This window comes from Sus scrofa, chromosome 8, assembly GCF_054392235.1.
Source record: "Sus scrofa isolate SSC_HxYL_T2T_F1_AM1 chromosome 8, Sscrofa_HxYL_maternal_Yorkshire_Landrace_v2.0, whole genome shotgun sequence".
Lineage (NCBI taxonomy): Eukaryota > Metazoa > Chordata > Mammalia > Artiodactyla > Suidae > Sus > Sus scrofa.
The window spans coordinates 42761703-42780596 of record NC_139390.1 but is presented as its reverse complement, the minus strand read 5'-3'; the positions used below and the strand labels follow the sequence as shown (position 1 = coordinate 42780596).

At 43.1% G+C, this 18894-nt stretch overlaps 1 protein-coding gene across 22 annotated transcripts in view; it reads left to right on the top strand.

Moving 5' to 3' along the window:
• Positions 1-1049: 1049 nt before the first annotated feature.
• LOC100620089 (KRAB domain-containing protein 5) overlaps positions 1050-18894 on the top strand; it is a 32415-nt gene continuing 14570 nt past the window's right edge. For 9 of the 22 annotated variants that reach the window (XR_014812486.1, XR_014812478.1, XR_014812485.1 and 6 more), the window contains exons 1-4: positions 1050-1242; positions 5399-5458; positions 5971-6097; positions 6609-6704. Coding sequence is in view for 12 of the 22 variants with exons in the window: in XM_084972092.1 (XP_084828218.1) it covers positions 5444-5458; positions 5971-6097; positions 6609-6704 (238 nt within the window). In the remaining 10 variants the exon portion in view is untranslated. Of the gene's footprint in view, positions 1485-5228; positions 5459-5970; positions 6098-6608; positions 6705-10695; positions 14892-18894 lie in introns of those variants that run through there. The other 13 variants (XR_014812483.1, XR_014812487.1, XR_014812484.1 and 10 more) reach the window with 4 other exon arrangements.

The following is an 18894-nucleotide window of genomic DNA, read 5'->3' as shown; positions in this document are numbered from 1 at the left end:
GGTTTAGGAACCACAGCTGTAACCTACCTGCTAAGGATTCTCTCACTCACACCTGTATTTGCCTGTCCATGAGGCACAACTCCTTGGACCTCTTAAAGGCACCAAATGACTATCTCCTGAACTGTAGGCAGTCATCCTTTTTTTTTTTTTGTTTTTAATTTTTAAATTGTAGTTGATTTACAATGTTCTGTCAATTTCTGCTGTACCGCAAAGTGACCCAGTCATATATACATATGTACATGTACTCATTTTCTCATATTATCCATCATGTTCCATCACAAGCGATTGACTATAGTCATGTGTACTATACAACAGGATCTCACCACTTGCCTGTCACCCTTTCAAAATTCAAATATAATGTAACATGACAGACTGCATCAAGGGTTAAAAATGCTTCACTGGATGTCCTTTGCAGTGATAGATAAAGCCCACATCCTAACTTCTGCCTTAAGGATCTTGCCACAGCAGCTCCTGGCCAGTCAATTCCGCCTCCACAAGGCCGCCTTCACCTGTTCTGCTTCCTGCACCTGCCTGCTCCCCCAGGGCCACACCAAGGTCCTGGTTCCTAGGGCGCCAAGTTTCTCATTTGCAGGGCCTCCTCACTGGCTTCCTGGACCCCTTTTACCCTCTGTCACTTCCTCAGGCTGAAGCCAGGGGAGTTCTGGGTGGGACCCAAATCTGTAGGGCGGGGCAGGTCCACCCATTGAAGCCCCAGGTGCCAATAGATCCTCTGCTAAGGCACTGCTCACCCTGAACCCCGGAAGTCGTGAGAAGCAGGAGGTGATGTTGATGCTTCCCCCACCCCACCACCACCTTAGTTGGACCCTCAATTTTCTCAGGGACTCAAAGCAATAATGAAGGATAATGCGGCTCCGGAATTGCATGCTCTTCAAAAGCCTACTTAGTTCGACCTCTTCAGAAACGCCCCCTCCCCACCCCCCGGCTCCGGGCCCTCTTCCGGCCCCGCCTCTGTCCGAGAGCGAGCACAGGTCGGCCCTGCCCACTTCCGGCTGGAGGGGGAACTGCCAATCACTGCGCAAAGACCTCGCAGTGCATCCCGGGACCTCCGCTGGGTTCTTTGTCCCTCACGCCCTGGTAGTTCCCGCCCCTGGGCCTGCGGGCTGTGCCTCTGCATTCGAGCGGTTGTCGGGAGGAAGGGCCTGTGGTTTATTTGACCTGGGCCTCGCGGCATTTCCCTGGGTCTCCCCAGCCTGTGGGGCCCTGAGTGGGGGTCGGCACTAGGTGAGTGAGATAGTCCGGTGGCCCACAGTTTGGTGGGTTCCACGTAGGGAAAGTGCGGCGGGGAGGTTGGCCAGCCGATCCTACACTGCCTGCCTTGCCGGGCCTGTTCAGCTTTGTTTTCCGCAGACCAGGGGTCCCCAGGCCTGCAGTGTCGACTGGCAACATGAAAATTGGGCATGTGGCCCTGCAGACTTCCCAAGTATTTAGGATACAAGCCGAGGTGGGAGAGTTACCTTCTGAAGGTAATTAAGGACCAATAGATGGTTTTTAGTTGGAAGATAATCATACTAGAAAATGCCTTTCATACAGGGAGAGACGTGGGCAACTTGAATTGGGGCAGAAGCAGTGACTGCCAAGCTGGTTCTGTGCACTTCATGGTTGGTTTACCTAATGACCTGGTTCTGACTCGTTGGGCAGAATGGTTTTAGGGTGTGCTTGGGAAAAGGGGAACAGGAACACCTGGAGTGCTTGAGCGCTTTGTTACTTTCCTTGCATTGTCCTAGAATCCTTTTTATTGTGTTTTTCTATTTTTTGTGTTTTGCTTCTTTAGGGCTGCACCTGAAACATTTTTTTTTCTTTTTTGTGTTTTTGTCCTTTTTAGAATCCCTTTTAAATATATCCGTTCATCGTGGTTGAGCTGTCCCTGACCCTGTCTAGTATCCATGAGGATGCCGGTTCCATCCCTGGCCTTGAGGTTCCTAAGGTTCCCGGGTAGCTGTTGTGCTGGTTGCAGATGTGTTTTGGATCCGTCATTGTGTGGCTTGGCTGTGGCATAGGTTGGTGGCTACAGCTCCTGTTCCACCCCTGGCTTGGGAACCTCCAGTACCGGAGGTGCGGCCTTAAAAAAAAAAAAAAAAAAAAATCCAGTCTTAAAGGTATTATTTTTCTTCCTTTAAATGCTCTGGCATTTATTGGCTGTGTGAAATTGGCGCCAGGACTTTTTTTTTTTTTCCTCTTTTTAGGGCCGCTCTGGAGGTATATGAAATTTCCTAGGCTAGATTCAAATTAGAGCTCAACTTCGGGCCTGCATTGCAGCCGCAACAACACAGGATCCAAGCCTCTTCTCCCTGGATCATAGCTCATGGCAATGCTTAATCCTTAATCCTCTGAGGGAGCCCAAGGAGAGCCCACATCCTCATGGATACTAGTTGGGTTGGTTACTGCTGAGCCACAATGTGACATCCAAGGCAAGATTTTTATTTTTCTTTCTCTCTTTCTTTCTTTTGCTTTTTAGGGCCACACCCCTGGCATATAGAGGTTCCCAGGCTCAGGGTCAAATCAGAGCTACAAGTGCTGGCCTTCACCACAGCCACAGCAATGCCAGAACTGAGCAACATGTGGGACCTCCACAACAGCTCTCAGCAATGCCAGATCCTTAAGCCACTGAGCAAAGCCAGGGATTGAACTTGCACTTTCGTTGAACCTGCAACCTCATGGTTGTTAGTTGGATTTGTTTCACCTGTGCCACCACGGGAACTCCCAGGGCAAGACTCTTAAAACATCCATCAGCTTTCATTCTCTGATCTCTGGCCTCTCACTTCAACCTCCCCCCAAGTCCCATTCATTCCCCGTCTTCCCTTAGCCTACTCACAGGTAACCATTTGAAAGTACTGAAGTTTGGAAATCAGTGAAGCCTTAGTCCTTAGCTCTTATATAACAAGTAGTATTGGTGGGTAGGGAGATTGGCTTGGAAAGAACTGTGTAAGTTAGTGTCTTTTGCTTGCCACTGAGGATTTGGGCAGCTTTTCTGAGACAGCAGCTTTTAGGTTAAATATCAGTGCTTTTTTTTTGTTGTTTTTTTCCTAAGAGTGTTTGAGGGGATTTTTGTTTGTTTGTTTTGTTTAGGCATGTGTAAGCTCTCAGGCCAGGCGTGGAACCTGCACCATAGCAGTGATCTGAGCCACAGCAGTGACAATGCTAGATCCTAGGCCACCAGTGCACTCCAGCTTTTGAGGTTTTATGAGATAGTCTCAAGTTGTATTGTCAATGTGTTAAATGCCAGGTACTATGACATGTGCCCTTCATTCTTGAGAACTGAATCCCAGAAGTTAATCTGGCAAGGACATCTAGCTAGTTAAGTGGTCCACTTGGATGCAGACCTAGTTCTGTCAGGTTTGGCTACCTCTCGATTTGTGTTTTGTCTGTTCTCACTGACAAAACTCACTAATGCGGGAGTGAATAAGCCCTTAAACTTTTTTTGCATATGTTATGTAGTGTGAATAAATGTGAACCTATCAAATATGACAAAGAGAAGGCACTCTGAGATGGAAGCAGAGGGAAGGCTAGGATGCAGTGGGTGTATGAAGGGGCAGTAGGCAGTAGAGTTGAGTGATAGTTGGCTTTTGGCTTTCTAAATGACGGTCTCCCAACCGAGTAGAAATCTCTACTTTTATAAAGTCCGCAGTGTTCCTTGTTTGTTTTTCTCGTCTGCCATTTTGTGTTGTGTGTGAACACTGAAAGCTCAGGGTGATTTTCTTCTGAATAGTATACTTTTAATAGGTTTGCATTGAAAAGTGTCTGTGAGTACTTGCGAGTTAATTGGGTGTGAGTTCTAAAGTTGTGCCTATGTTCATTTCATGCCCAATGGTCACCAAGGAATCATTCCTTAACTCTTTTTGGAGAAGTGGTGGGATATTGTCTCCATTTCAGTGTGACTATCTGAAATGGAAGGTTTTCATGCGTTCCACCAGGAGGGGGCGCTGTGTCCGGTCACACTGAGGTGCGATTGAGGCCTATACTTTCCACAGAGGGGAGGTGAGGAGGGGTGTGGCAGGGGGCAGGCTCTCCTCTGTGACCCAGGGTGCCTGCAGGGGCTTGGCTGCAGCGGGGGGCTCTGCAGGCAGCTGGGAGGGGTTGTGTCTACTCTGGCTCCCCCTGGGCTCCAGGTGGGACCTGCCGGCCCCCCCCTCTGCTATTAAAGCTCCACCATCTTTGGATTCATGGTGGTTTTGGCTTCAGGACCTCAGGGGGCTGTGTCTGTGCAGACAGGAGCTGGGTTTCCTGACAATGGAGGTGACCCTGGGAGGACAATGTAAGGAGAACTGAGGAAACATGGGGAGACGCTTCCTAGGTGGGACTGAGTTCTGAGGGTGTCTGTTTCAGAGGATGCAAGAGGGGTTCCATGTGGAAAACTGCGTTTTTGGTTGGATTTGTGTGCGGTAGAGACAGCATGTGGTAGGTGGAGGCCAGGTTTCCTGGCACCGTTTCCAGTGGAGGCTGTCCTTCCCTGTGGTGTGTCCTTGTCCTCTTGTCCAAAGTTAACTGACCCCACCATGAGGATTTAGTTCTGGCTCACTGGTGTTCCTCTCCTCTGGGCAGCTGTTTTGCTGCCAGCGCCACCCTGTGTTGGTGACTGAAGCTTCACCGTTAGTGTGAAGTGAGGGTGAGAGATGCCTGCAGCCTGTTCTCTCTGAGGATCCCTTTGACTCTTTTGGGTTCCACACAAAGAACAGAAGGATTTGCTCTTTGATGGAAACAGCTTCATGCTCCTGGTCTCTGAAGATGGAGGCTCTGTTACCTGCAAACAGGTGGTCACACAGCAGAAACTTTTATGAATCCTTGTGGCCCTGGGAAGGAAGGGGAAGAAAAGGCCTAAGGACTCAGGGTCATTTTGGAAGAATTCTTAGAACAAAACTTCATACAACCTTGATGCGATTCCATGACCAGTATTGAGAAAGAGCATCAGATGTGTGCTCCCAGAGACGCTGTCTGTTGTTCCTCAGGGAGCATCAGTGTTGTTTCATTAAGAGCTCCAGAGGATTGTAAGGTGAGGCCAAGGAGGTGAGCATGTGAGCTCCTGCATGTGTTTGTGGGAGTTCCGAGCAAGCTTTAGCCCAAAGAGAGGCAAGAGAGTCTGCCCCATAGGGCTTTTGAAGGGAAAAGTCAGTGCGGCCCCCATACCCTATGTGAGCCGAATGTTGGGACATCTGTATGGGGATGAACACATGTATCCAAGCAGGAACAATCTCACTTTGTTCTCCTTGTAGGAAGGGACTGTTCCTGAATCTTTTCTGAGACAAAGGCGGGAGAGTTTGGCCTTTTCAACATTTCAAAGTTGGCCTTGGTCTTACAGCTTGTGGGTGTGGTGGACTCAGGGGAGATAGCTTTTACCTATGATGGTGGATTCTCAAGATGCTGATGTGATTCCTCCACACAGTACTGATGAGAAAGTGACCCAGAGCTGGAGGAAGAAGAGGAGGAAATGGCAGCTTCTCAGGTAACCGTCCTGTCCTAGGTTGGAGTCTGTGTCTGCTTTTCCTCCTGAAATGCCATGAATTGAGAATGTAAGAATCATGAATTCTCTCCTTCTGATACTCTTGCCTGGTGAGGATGTTCTCAAGTACCTTTTCCTTGTGCACATAGGGTAGTCAGGATCAGCTCTTAAAAAGGCTGTCACTCTGCCCCAGAGCCTTTTCAGCATTGTCTGTGCACAGGATCCCTGTGGAGCATGCATTGTCACGATGAATCATTACCTTTCAAGGGTTGAAACTCTTCCGTGGGTGAGACATCACCATGGGAAGGCATGTCTAGAACAGTTTTATGGCTCCCGTGTCATCCCCTTTAAGGGAGGTAGAAATATGGTAGAGAATACTACTGTTTCAAATATATAGTATTGAATGTTTGAAGACATTAAAAACATTCAAAGCATTTCTTTTGACTTGCTGCTTTCATCTTGAGTCACATAATGACCTCAGCTTTGGCACATGGCATGTGCCCTTTCCATTTCAGGGACTTCTGACATTTGAGGATGTGGCCATCGATTTCTCTCCAGAGGAGTGGGAATGTCTGGACCTCGGTCAACGGCACCTGTACAGAGATGTGATGTTAGAGATCTGTAGGCACCTGGTCTCCTTGGGTGAGGACCCCTTCCTTCCAGAATTCCTTTTCTCCCACTGGGTGTGGGATCCTGCATTTGCAGAATGTCTCCTGCCATTTTCTTGCCCATACAATAGATTTTCAGACCCCACCATTTTAGGAGTAACTGAGAGTTGGTGGGTGCAGGTAGAAAGGCTTCATAATGAGGCATCCTCATTGTAACCGAAGTCCTCCTTGAGGAAAGGTGCCTCCTTCACTTTAGATTATTTGCAGTTCTGGCAGTTCATATGTATAAAGAGCTCTGCCGGCCTCTTAAAATCAGATTTGGACCCTTTACTTTTGACTCAGGAGTCCTTAGATGGGGAAGAGAGGAACTGATTTTTACCTGTCACTCAGGGTCTGCAATGTGCTTTCAAAAGGCAGTATCTGGGGAAATTACTGCCTAGAATGTTTTACCATTCCACAGTGCCATCGCTTGCACCTGAGTCCAATCCTAGATTGGATATTGGTGAATCTCTAGGAAAATGAATGTTTTTCTTTCCAATGAACAGAGTATGTTATCTCTAAGCCAGACCTGGTTCGCCTGTTGGAGCAAAAGACAGATCCCTGGGATGTGAAGGGAATGGAGACAGTAGCCATACAGCCAGGTATGTGTGCATGGGTGAAGCAGATGACACAGGAATCTTAAAATTGGCTTTGGGAAGATGTGCTTCAATGGCACTGATTTTTGAGAAACACAGGTTTATTCTGTCTCTGTCTTAGAGCGACATCTGCTGCCAAAATCTTGTGTTCCTTAGCCCTCCATGTGTTCTCCTTCAACATGGAGGATTCTCTCTCACATCCACATGGAGAGCCAGAATCCTGGTCTTGACCTGTGAGGACCTGTATGTCCTGGCTGGTTTTTTTTTTTTTTTTTTTTTTTTTTTTTTTGCTTTTTTGTTTCTTTGCCGTTTCTAGGGCCGCTCCTGGGGCATATGGAGGTTCCCAGGCTAGGGGTCAAATCAGAGCTGTAGCAACAAGCCTATGCCAGAGCCACAGCAATGTGGGCTCCGAGACGCATCTGCAACCTACACCACAGCTCATGGCAACTCGGGATCCTTAACCTGCTGAGCAAGGCCAGGGATCGCACCCACAATCTCATGGTTCCTAGTCCGATTCATTAACCATTGAGCCACGATGGGAACTCCCTTTGGCTGTTCTTTTTTTTTTTTTTTTTTTTTTTTTCTTTTCTTTTCTGGGACTTTTCTGGGCACACCTGGGGTACATGGAAGTTCCCAGGCTAAGGGTTGCAGCAGAGCTGTAGCTGCCAGCCTACACTGCATCCTTGGCAATTCAGGATCCGAGCAGAATTCACAGCCTACACCACAGCTCATGGCAACACCGTATCCTTAGCCCACTGGGTGATGCTAGGGATTGAATCCTTGTCCTCATTGATACTAGTCAGATTCATTTCCTCTGAGCCATGATGGGAACTCCCACCTGGCTTTTTTTCCATTGCTTTTGGGTCTTAGGAAAGGCTGTGCACATTTCTGAGTAACTCTTTGTTCTTTTTTTCATGCTCTTTTTTTCACCTAATCAGAAGGGAGTGAGGAGAGTTGTGGAAACACTGGAATTTGGTGCTAACATTCTAGGAGCAGTGGGGACAGATAGTGTATGTTTTCTGCTTTTAAATGTCCAATTGCATGGAAATTTGGACCATGACCCTGGAAAGTTCAGACTAAGTAACTGTGTCAAAGCATAATGCACCTTCCTAAATGTTACCCTCAAATTTATTTCATTGTATCCTTATTTTGGGAGGAACTAACATGCTACATGTTAAGTGTATTTTCCCCTTATCAGTGGTATAAGAATATGTCTAATTACTCATAGAATTTTTCACTAAATTAATGCATAGTGGAATACAGATTATACCCCACAATCATTAAAAGTCTTCATTCTTTTTTGATTCCTTAAGAACCATCCTTTTCTAAATGTGTCCTTTTTAACCTGAAGCTTCTCAGGAGTGTGTTCTGTGTTTTCACTTTTGGATGAGATTTATATCAAAATTACCCATAATAGTAGAGTGGAGGTATCAACTATAACATATTCCAAATAACACATATTTGGTTAGACGTCAGTCAGATAATTAGTCATCACACTGTATCTATGAAAATGTTTGGTTCATAAATATAAGAGTGCTTGAAGCAGAAAATATTCTTTTTTTTTTTTTTTTAAATCTATTTCTGGAGTGTCTGTTGTGGCTCAGTGCATTAAGAACCCAACGTACAGAGTTCCCCTTGTGGCACGGGAAACGAATCTGGCTAGTATCCATGAACTTGTGGGTTGATCCCACGCCTCACTCTGATTTGACCCCTAACCTGGGAACGTCCATATGCCATGGGTGAGGTCCTAAAAAAAGAAAAAGAACCCTCTGGAGTGTCCCTGAGGATGCGGGTTTGTTCCCTGGTCTCAGCCAGTGGATGAAAGATCTGGCACTGACACAAGCTGTTGTTTAGGTTGCACATGCAGCTTAAATCTATATTGCTGTGTCTTAAGCCAGCAACTGCAGCTCTGATTCAACCCCTAGCCCAGAAACTTCCATACATTGCATATGTATTCCAAAAAAGAGAAAAAAAATCTATTTCCCTCAAGGTGTCATGAATCATGGTATATTTCATTTCAAACATTTATTCTATAAGTATATGATTCTTTGCATATGTTACAACTTTCATGTTCTTCCTACATTTATAAAGAATGTTTTATTTGTATTCTAAAGGCATGAAAACCTTTATATTTTTATATCTGTTACAATGATGTACCTGTAATAAATTTCTTAAATTTTTCTTTGTCATTTAACTCCTTATTCATTCAAATTTTTAGTTCAGTTTTATATGGCCAAGTATAATCTATATTTTGTGAAATTCTCCTGCCTGTAACACATGCCACTGACCAGAATATTTTCTTTTTTTTTATTTTTAAAAAGTTTATTAGAATATAGTTGCTCTACAAGGTTGTAATACTTTCTGCTGTACAACAGAGTGATTCAGTTATAAAAAAAGAACCCACATCCATTTTTTTGAAGATTATTTTGCTTTACCCAGTACCACAGAATATTGGGTAGAGTTCCCTGTGCTATGTAGCAGGTCCCCATTGGTCAGTTTTTTCATATACTCCAGTGTGTAAATGCCAGTCCTAACCCCCCATCTAGTCCCCCCTGATGTGTCCACTTTGGTAACCATAAGTGTGTTTTTAAAGTCTGTGTATCTGTTGCTGTTCTGCAAATGAGTTCATTTGTCTACTTTAAGATTCCACATGTAAGTGATCTCCTATGATATTTGTATTTCACTTTTTATCTTCATTTAGTGTGATAATCTGTAGGTCCATCCATGTTCCTTCACATGGCATTGTTTCAATCTTTGTTATTGGTGAGTAATATTCCATTGTATATATTCATCACCCTCCTTTGGTAATGGACATTTAGGTTGCTTCCATGTCTTGGCAATTGTAAATAGTGCTGCAAAGAATATTGGGGTGCATGTATCTTTTTGAGTTAAGGTTTTTGTCTGGGTAGATGTCCAAAAGGTGGATTGCTAGATCATATAGTAGTTCTGTTTTTCATTTTTGGGGCAAGCTGCATACTGTTTTCCGTAGTGGTTGTAGCAATTGAAATTCCCACCAACAGTGCTGGAGGGTTTGCTTTCCTTTGCACCCTCTCCAGCATTTAATGTTTGTAGTCTTTTTGATGATGGCCCTTCTGGCTGGTGTAAGGTGGTACCTCATAGTAGTTTTGATTTGTATTTCTCTAGTAATAGCAGTGTTGAACAGCTTTTCTTGAATTTTTTGGCCATCTGTATATCTTATTTGGAGAAATGTCTATTTAGATCCTCCCACGTTAGGGATGTTTCCAGCTTTTGCCTCTTCAGATATTTTCTCTGGTCCTTTCTCTCCCTCTTCAACTTCTAGCACCCCTGTAATGGAAATATTGGTGCATTGCCTGTTGTCCCACAGTTGTCTTAGACTAGCCTCATTTCTTTTCATTCTGCTTCCTTTATTCCGTTGCTCATCAGTGATTTGCAGCAGTCTGTCTTCCACCTTCCTTATTCATTCTGCTGCCTGCTGTATTGTGTTCTTGGTTCCTTCTCGTGAATTTTTCATTTTGGTTATCATGCAGTTCATGTCTGTTTGTTTATTCTTTAAATCTTCTATGTATTTGTGTGATATTCTTGTAATTTATCGATCTTTGCCCCCAGTTTTTTTTTGTTTCTGAGATCATGGATCATCTTTACTATTATTGCTCTGTTTTTGTTTTTTTTTTTATGGCCATACCGATGGCATATGGAAGTTCCCAGGCTAAGGGTCCAATCAGAGCCAAAGCTGACTGCCTACACCACAGCTCCTGGCAACACTGGATCCTTTACCCACTGAGTGATGGTGGGGATTGAACCCATGTCCTCATGGATACTAGTCGGATTCCTTCCTGCTAAGCCACAATGGGAATCCCCTCATTAAAGTGTTTTTAATGTAGGTTGTTTGCCTCCACTTCACTTAACTGTTTATCTGGGTTTTTGTCTTTTCCTTCATCTGGCACATATTTCTCTGTTACTTCATTTTGTCTAGCTTTTATTTTGTTGAGCTTTCTATGTGGTGTCTTTTTGGCAGGCGACACGGTTGTGCCTTCTCTTGCTTCTGGAGTGGGAAACGTTGTGGGTGAAATTGATACAGGGGCTTGTGGCAGGCTCCCTGGTGGAAGGGATTGATTCTTGCCCACAGGTAGGTGGACCTGAGTCTCATTCCTCTGGGGGTGAGTAGAAAGGTGGCTGTGTCCCTGAGAGGACTTCAGGCAGCCTATTTGCTACTGGGTTCCCACTCTGTTGTTGGGCCTGGGGCTTCTCAGCCTTGATGGATGGGGTCTGAGTTTTCCAACGTGGTGGCCTCCAGGGAGCTCACACCTGTGCTTATTCCCTGGGCCTCCAGCTCCAATGTCCTGGCCTCACACTAAGCCACAGCTGAGCTGGTCTTTGCCAGGAGACCCTGCAAAAGCCGCAGGTAGTTCTGAAGCAGATTCTAATGGAGTCCCTGCTTTGTCCTGGGACTCTGCACATGAAAAGCATTGTGTGCCCTGCAATAGTAGAGTCTTGTTTTCCCCAGACCTGTGGTGCTCCTGTGCTTTCAGTGCCAAGTGGTCTGGGGACTTTTATTCCAAATACCAGACCCCCGGGCTGGGAATCTGATAGGGTTTGGGAACTCTTGTTGGAGAGCCTCTGCAATATGGTGATTTTCCAGTCTATGAGATGCCTCCCTGGTGGGCTCATATCGATAAACTCCCCTACTGCCATCTTGATGTTGCTTCTTCTTTGTCATTGTGTGGAGGATGTGTTTTTTTTGTAGCTCCCAGTCTGTGTTGTTGATGATTGTTCAGCAGTGATTTGTTAATTTTGGTATTTCTGTGAAAAGAGGTGAGTTCGAGGCTTTCTACTCCACCTTCTCATATTTGAATCTGTGAAACATTTCCTTTTCATAGATGCGTACTCCCTGTCCAACGTGAGAATTCTTTAGATGGCTTACTTTTTAAGGGCATGCATATGCTGTGTTCAGCCTCCTTGACAACTAATTATCTCATTGTTGCTTCACAGTTCTTAAACAATTGCTTCCTTTTCTAGGACAGGTTTACCAAAATCAGTTCATTTTCATTTTTCTTCCTGGTATATTCAGAATGTAAATGACAATTTTCAACTCAGTAGACTGAAGACAATATGATGTTGCATTCAAATTGGAAAGCCCAATCTGTGTATTGCCAGTAAAACTGTGTTCTTGAATGATTACCCCTCCATTGTTCATTCTTTCTGTAATTTCTTTGTCTTTCTTGGTTAATGGTCAGGGTTGTCGTTTGTCTTTATGAGTGCTTATGGAAAGCGTCTAAATCATGCCTCCATTTGTTGAGGAATTTATATTTCTTGTGTGAGAAGAACTTTTGAGTTGGAAGTAATTATTGAAATATTTGATTTTGTCAATGTTAGGTATTGATGCATTTTTGATTTTTGGAAAAAGAAACAGAAAAATACCATGTTAACTATTTGAATTACACAGTTTCATTTATTATTTATATTTGCATGTTTGTGCTAGTGAACTGCTGAAATTTTCGTCTTGAGAAACAGACTCAGAACCTGTTGAACAACCACCTTCTCGTTTCCCTCAATTCCATTCTCAAGGTTGCCTTTAACCCAATGGATTGTTTCCTCAGATGTACCCAGGTTTTTCCATGTGATCTCATTTCATTTGACTCTTCTGCTTTTGGAAGTTAAGCCCTTGTCCATTGCATCACTGGCAAATATTTGCTGCCATTCCATAGGTTGTCTTCTCTTCTTTTTGAGAATACATTTTATTGAAGTATATAGGAAATTTAAAAATTCTGGTAGTTTCAGGTATATAGCAAAATGTGTCATTTATACATATGCATGTACCTTTTCCTTTTTGGGTTCTTTGTCCATCTAAGTTGTCACACAGGATTGAGTAGATTACCCTGTACTATAGAGTAGGCCATTGTTACGTATCTCTTTTATATATAGCAGTGTTTGTATGGCATACCCAGTGCCCTGATTCATCTGCCTCCCGCCCCTTTCCCATTTGGTCATGATAGATTTGGTTTCAGAATCATTGGGTAATTTCTTTTTTGTACATTCTAGTGTATCATTTCTATACATCTCCATATATTAGCAATCTCATGTGATATTTGTCTTTCTGTCCGACTTCATCTAGTATGATAATTTTTATGTCCATCCATGTTGCTTCAAATGGCCTTGTATTTTATGGGTGAGTAATAATAGTCCTCTGTATATTTGCATCACATTTTCTTTATCCATTCTTCTGTTGATGAGCATTTAATTTGCTTCCATGTCTTTCCTATTGGAAACAGTGCTGCCCTGAATATTGGGGTGCATGTATGTTTTCAAATTACAGTTTTCTCCAGATAGATGGCCAGAACGGGAATTGCTGGATCATACGGTAATTCTATATTTAGTTTTCTAAGGCACCTCCATACTATTATTCTCCATAGTGGTTGCACTAGCTTACATTCCCTGCAAGAGTGGAGGAAGTGTCTCCCTTTGTTCCACACCTATTCCAGCATTTACTGTTTGTAGACTTTTTGATGATGGCCATTCTGACTGGTATGAGGCAATAATCCTTGGATTTTTTTTTAATTTTTATTTTTTAAAAATTAACTGCCATGCTTGCAACATATGGAAATGTCTGGGCTAGATGCTGAGTGGAGCTTCAGCTGTGGCCTACACCACAGCTGTGGCACTAGTGCAGCACTGGATCTCAACCACATCTGGGACCTCTGGTGCAGCTTACATATCACTGGATCCCAAACGAACTTCCTGAAGCCAGGAATCAAACCAGCATCTTCAGGGAGACAACTTTTTGATTCCTTGACCCACGGAGCCACAACAGGATCTTCTCCTTTAATTTCACGTTGCATTTCTCTCATCATTAGTGGTGTTGACCATCTTTTCATTTGCTTTTTTGCCCTTCTGTCTGTCTGTCTTTGGAGAACTGTTGTTTAGAATTGAGGTCCATTTTCTATTTAGGTTGTTTGTTTTTTGGTATAACCCTGTATGAGACATTTGAATATTCTGGAAAGTTCTTTGTTGTTTGTTGCATCATTGGCAAGGATTTTCTCACAGTCTGTGGGTTGTCTTTTCATTTCGTGTATGTTTTCCTTTGCTGTACAAAGGCTTTGTAGCTGACTTAGGTCCCATTTCTGTATTTTTGTGTTTCCTTTCATTCCTCTAAGAGGTGGGTCACAAAGCTTATTGCTGCAATTTATGGCAAAGGTTTTTCTGCCTGCATTTTCCTCTAAGAGTTTTATAGAATGTGGTCTCATGTTTAGGTGTTTAATGCATTTGCAGTGTGTTTTTGTGGATGGTGTTAGCAAGTGTACTAATATCATTTTTTGTACATGTAGTTGTCCGGTGTTCCCAGCATCACTTATTGAAGGTACCATATTTTATCCATTGTATACTGTTGTCTCTCATGCCATAGATTAGTTGTGCCTAGGTGCATGGGTTTCTGATCCACTGACCTATACTTCTGTTTTGGTGCCAATACCATCCTGTTTTAATGAGTGTAGCTTTGTAGTAAAGTCTGAAGATGGGGAGCCTGATTCCTCCACTTAATATTCCTTTCTCTAGATGGCTTTGACTTTTTAAAACATTTTGTGTTATCATATGCATTTTGAAACATGTTCTTCTATTTCTGAGAAAAATGCCATTGTTAATGTAATAGGGATGGGTACTGACTCTGTAGGTATACTTGGGTAGTATAGTCCTTTGGAAAATGTTGATTCTTCCAATCCAAAGTGTGGTGGAGCTTACAGACAGTTTGTGTTACCGTGTTGCCCTTCATCAGTATCTTGTAGTTTTGAGAGTATAGATATTTTTCCTCTTTAGGTAGATATATTTCCAGATATTTTTTTCTCTTTGATGGCATGGCAAATGCAGTTGTTTCCTTAATAGAACTCTTATCTTGCATATTAATTGCATAGGAATGGAAGCTATTTCTGGGTGTTATTTTTGTATTCTACATCTTTACCACATTTATTGATCAGCTCTAACAGTTTTCTGGTATGTTTTGGATTTTCTATGTATCACGTCATCTGCACAGAGTGACATTTGTTCTTCTTTTCTAATTCAGATTTCCTTTATTTCTTTTTTCTTTCTCTGAACAGCATGACTAGGACATCCAACACCATGTTGAGTCACAGGGGTGAGACTGGACCTCCTTGTCATGTTCCCAATCTTAGTGGAAATGTTTTCATCTCTTCTTATTTTTTAATTTATTTTTTATTGTTTTCCCCCAACACATTTTTTTTCTACTGTACAGCATGGGGACCTAGTTATACATACATGTAGTCATAATTTTTTCTCCCATTGTCATGCTGTGTTTTAAGTATCTAGACAAAGTTCTCAGTGTTCACCAATTCACCATTGAGAATTATGTTAGCTTTGTGGTCGACATGTATGGCTTTTGTGATGTGGATGTAACTTCCCTGTATGCCCACGTTCTGGAGAGATTTTATCAGAACTTGGTATTGAATGTTGTCAAAAGCTTTTTCAGCATCTACTGACTTGATCACAGTTTTCATTCTTCACTTGGTTTATGTGGTTTGTATCATTCATTTATTTGCACAGACCGAAGAATCCTTGCATACCATAGGTGAACCCCACTTGGTCATGTTGTTTTATCTTTTAAATGTATCATTGGATTCCATCTGCCAATATTTTGTTGAGGAGTTTTACATCTCTGTTGATCTGAGATACTGGCCTGTCATTTTCTTTATTGTGGTATCTTTGTCTGGTTTTGGTATCAAGGTGATGTTGGCCTCATAGAATGAGCTTGGGAGTGTTCCTTCCTCTGCAAATTTTTGGGAAGTGTTTCAGGAGGATATGGGTTACCTCCTCTCTGAGTATTTGGCCTCTGATAGATTTGGCCTGTGAGGCCATCTGGTCCTAGCCTTTTTGTTGTTGTTGTTACAATTTTTGTAATCACAGTACTTGTCATTTCAGTGTCAGAACTCATGTTTGGTCAGTACATCTTTTCTGTTTTCTTCCTGGTTCAGTCTTAGATGCCTGTGGCTTTCTAAGTAAGTGGTTGTCCATTTTCTTCTAGGTTGTCCATTTTATTGGCATATAGTGACCTGTAGTAATCTCTTAGGATCATTTGTATTTCTGTGATGGCCTTCATAAATTCTTCCTTTTTATTTCTGATTTTACTGATTTGAACCCTCTCCCTTTTTTTCTTGATGAATGTGGCTAAAAGTTTGTCAATTTTTTTTTTTTATCTTTTCAAAAAATCACCTTTTAGTTTCATTTATTGCTTTGGTTTTCTTTCTCTCCTTGATTTCTGCTCTGATCTTTCTGATTGCTTTCCTTCACTAACTTTGGGGTTTGGGGTTCTTCTTTCCCTAGTAGCCTGAAGTGTATGATGAGGCTGTAAAATTGGGGTTTTTCTTCTTTCTTGAGGTAGGATTGTGTTGCTTTAATCTTCCCTCCTAGAACTGCTTTTGCTGTGTCCCATAGCTTTTGGATGGTGGTGTCTTCATTGCCATTTGTGTCCAGGTATTTTTTGTTTCTTCAGTGATCCATTGTTGAGCCTCCACATGTTTCAGTTGTGTTACATTTTGTTTGTTTGTTTGTTTGTTTGTTGCAGTCTCTCTCTTGTAGTTGATTTCTTGTCTCATCACGTAGTGGTGAAATAAAATGTTTGATATGATTTCCATTTTCTTGAATTTTCCTGCGGCTTTATTTGTAGCCCAAGGTATGAATTCTCCTGGACATTTTTTTCTGGGCACCTGAGAAGAAAGTGTATTCATGTGCTTTCAGATGAAACGTTCTTTTTTTGTGTGTGTGTGTTTTTGCCATTGCTTGTGCCGCTCCAGCGGCATATGGAGGTTCTCAGGCTAGGGGTCAAATTGGAGCCGTAGCCACCGGCCTACGCCAGAGCCACAGCAACGCAGGATCCGAGCCGCATCTGCGACCTACACCACAGCTCACGGCAATGCGAGATCATTAACCCACTGAGCAAGGCCAGGGATTGAACCTGCAACCTCATGGTTCCTAGTCGGATTCGTTAGCCACTGTGCCATGACGGGAACTCCCAGATGAAATGTTCTATAGGTGTAAACTAAGACTATATTGTGTATGGTATCATGTAATGCATGTGTTTCTTGACTCTTCTGTCTGGATGATCTGTCCATTGCTGAAAGAGGGGCACTGAAGTCCCCCACTATTGTGTTATTTTTGATTTCTCATTTTATGAATGTGGACATTTACCTTATATGTTGCAGTGCCTCTGTGTTGGTTGCATATATAGATTTGTCCCTTGATCATTGGATAGTGTCCTTCTAGTCCCTCGTAATATTCTTAATTTTTAAGTCTTTTTTGCTCCTCCTGCTTTCTTTTGGTTTTCCTTTGCATAGAATGTCTTCTTTCATTCCTTCATTTTCAGTCCGCAGGCATCCCTAATTCAGAAGTTGGTCTCTTGTGATAGCACATAGATGGGTCTGGTTTTGTATCCATTCAGCCAGTCTATATCTTTTGGTTGGAACATTTCATCCATTTGCATTCAGGAGAATATCGATGTGTATGTATTATTTCCATTTTATAAATTATTTTGGATATGTTTTTTTTGGTCTCTTTTTCTTCTCTTGTTCCTTTCTCTTGTGATTTGCTGACTTTTTAGTGTTGTATTTGAATTGCTTTTTCATATGAGTGTGTCTATTTGTAGTTTCTTATTTTGTTCTTCCCATGATTTTTTGTTTTGTTTTTTTTTATTTTGTTTATGCTTTGGATTTTATGGCCACACTGGTGACATGTGGGGGTTCCCAGGCCAGGGGTCCAATCCATCAAATGTGCCAGGCCTCACTGGTGTGCCCAGGATTTTTCCTGACCATCCTTGATTATGGTGCATTCTACCCTAGCTGTCTCAGTTTGTCTCCTCACAACCAACCCCAGTCTTCTCTCTGGATTTGACCTTGGCAGCCTGAGTCTCAGCACCCTTCTGTGGCTCACCTCAGAGGCTCAGCATATCTGGCTGTGGTGTGCTGGGCAGGAGTATCAAGGATCCCTACAGGTCTTCCTCCAGTTTGCCCTCTGTAAACAGTTGCTAAATCTCCTGAGACTCCAAACTCCTTCTCTGTCCCAGGTGGTCTCTTCCAGTGAGGGGCTTTGCCTGTGTGCAAAAACATTTCATCTTTCACAGCTCTCCCCAGTGGAGGTGCTACCGCCATCCTGAGTCTTTTCTGTGTCTCTCTTTTTCTTTTTTCATAGCCAGGTCTTTGGAGATTTTCTTTCCCTTGTGGAAGTCAGAGATCTTCTGACAGCATTCCATAGATGTTCTGTGATCACTGTGGAGATCATTGTGGATGTATTTTTGATCCATTTGCCAGAGAAAGTGTGTTCCATGTCCTGCTTCTCCACCATCTTGTCCTGACCTCCAGCTTTCCAGGTTTGAATCAGGCAGCTCATTTTAATTTTTCCTCATATGTAGGCAGTCACTTCCTATGTATCACAACCTCCTTTATCAAGAACAGCCCTGCATTCTCCTTCCACAGAAATGGTGATTTGTTGTTACTATGCAACCTAGTCTTATTTTGTTTGTTTGTTTGTTTTGTTTTGTCTTTTTGCCATTTATTGGGCCACTCCAGTGGCATATGGAGGTTCCCAGGCTAGGGGTCAAATCGGAGCTGTAGCTGCCAGCCTAAGCCAGAGCCACAGCAACTCAGGATTCAAGCCACGTCTGCAACCTACACCAGAGCTCATGGCAATTCTTGATCCATAATCCACTGAGCACAGCTAGGGATGGAACCTTCAACCTCATGGTTCCCAGTTGGATTCATTAACCACTGAGCCATGATGGGAACTCCACAACCAAGTCCTTTATACTGTTTTCAAATCACTGTTTAAAATGATATGTTGGAGTTCCCGTCGTGGTGCAGTGGTTAACGAATCCGACTAGGAACCATGAGGTTGCGGGTTCGGTCCCTGCCCTTGCTCAGTGGGTTAACGATCCGGCGTTGCCGTGAGCTCTGGTGTAGGTTGCAGACTCGGCTCGGATCCCACGTTGCTGTGGCTCTGGCACAGGCTGGTGGCTTCAGCTCCGATTCAACCCCTAGCCTGGGAACCTCCATATGCCGTGGGAGTGGCCCAAGAGATAGTAACAACAGCAACAACAACAACAACAAAAAAGTCATGTTGAGCTTTTACATTTCCCTACTGACCTCAATGATGATGTGTAGTTTTATAAGATATGGCAAAAATTCAATGTTATCAACATTTATCAAAGAGATACCCTTCCCCT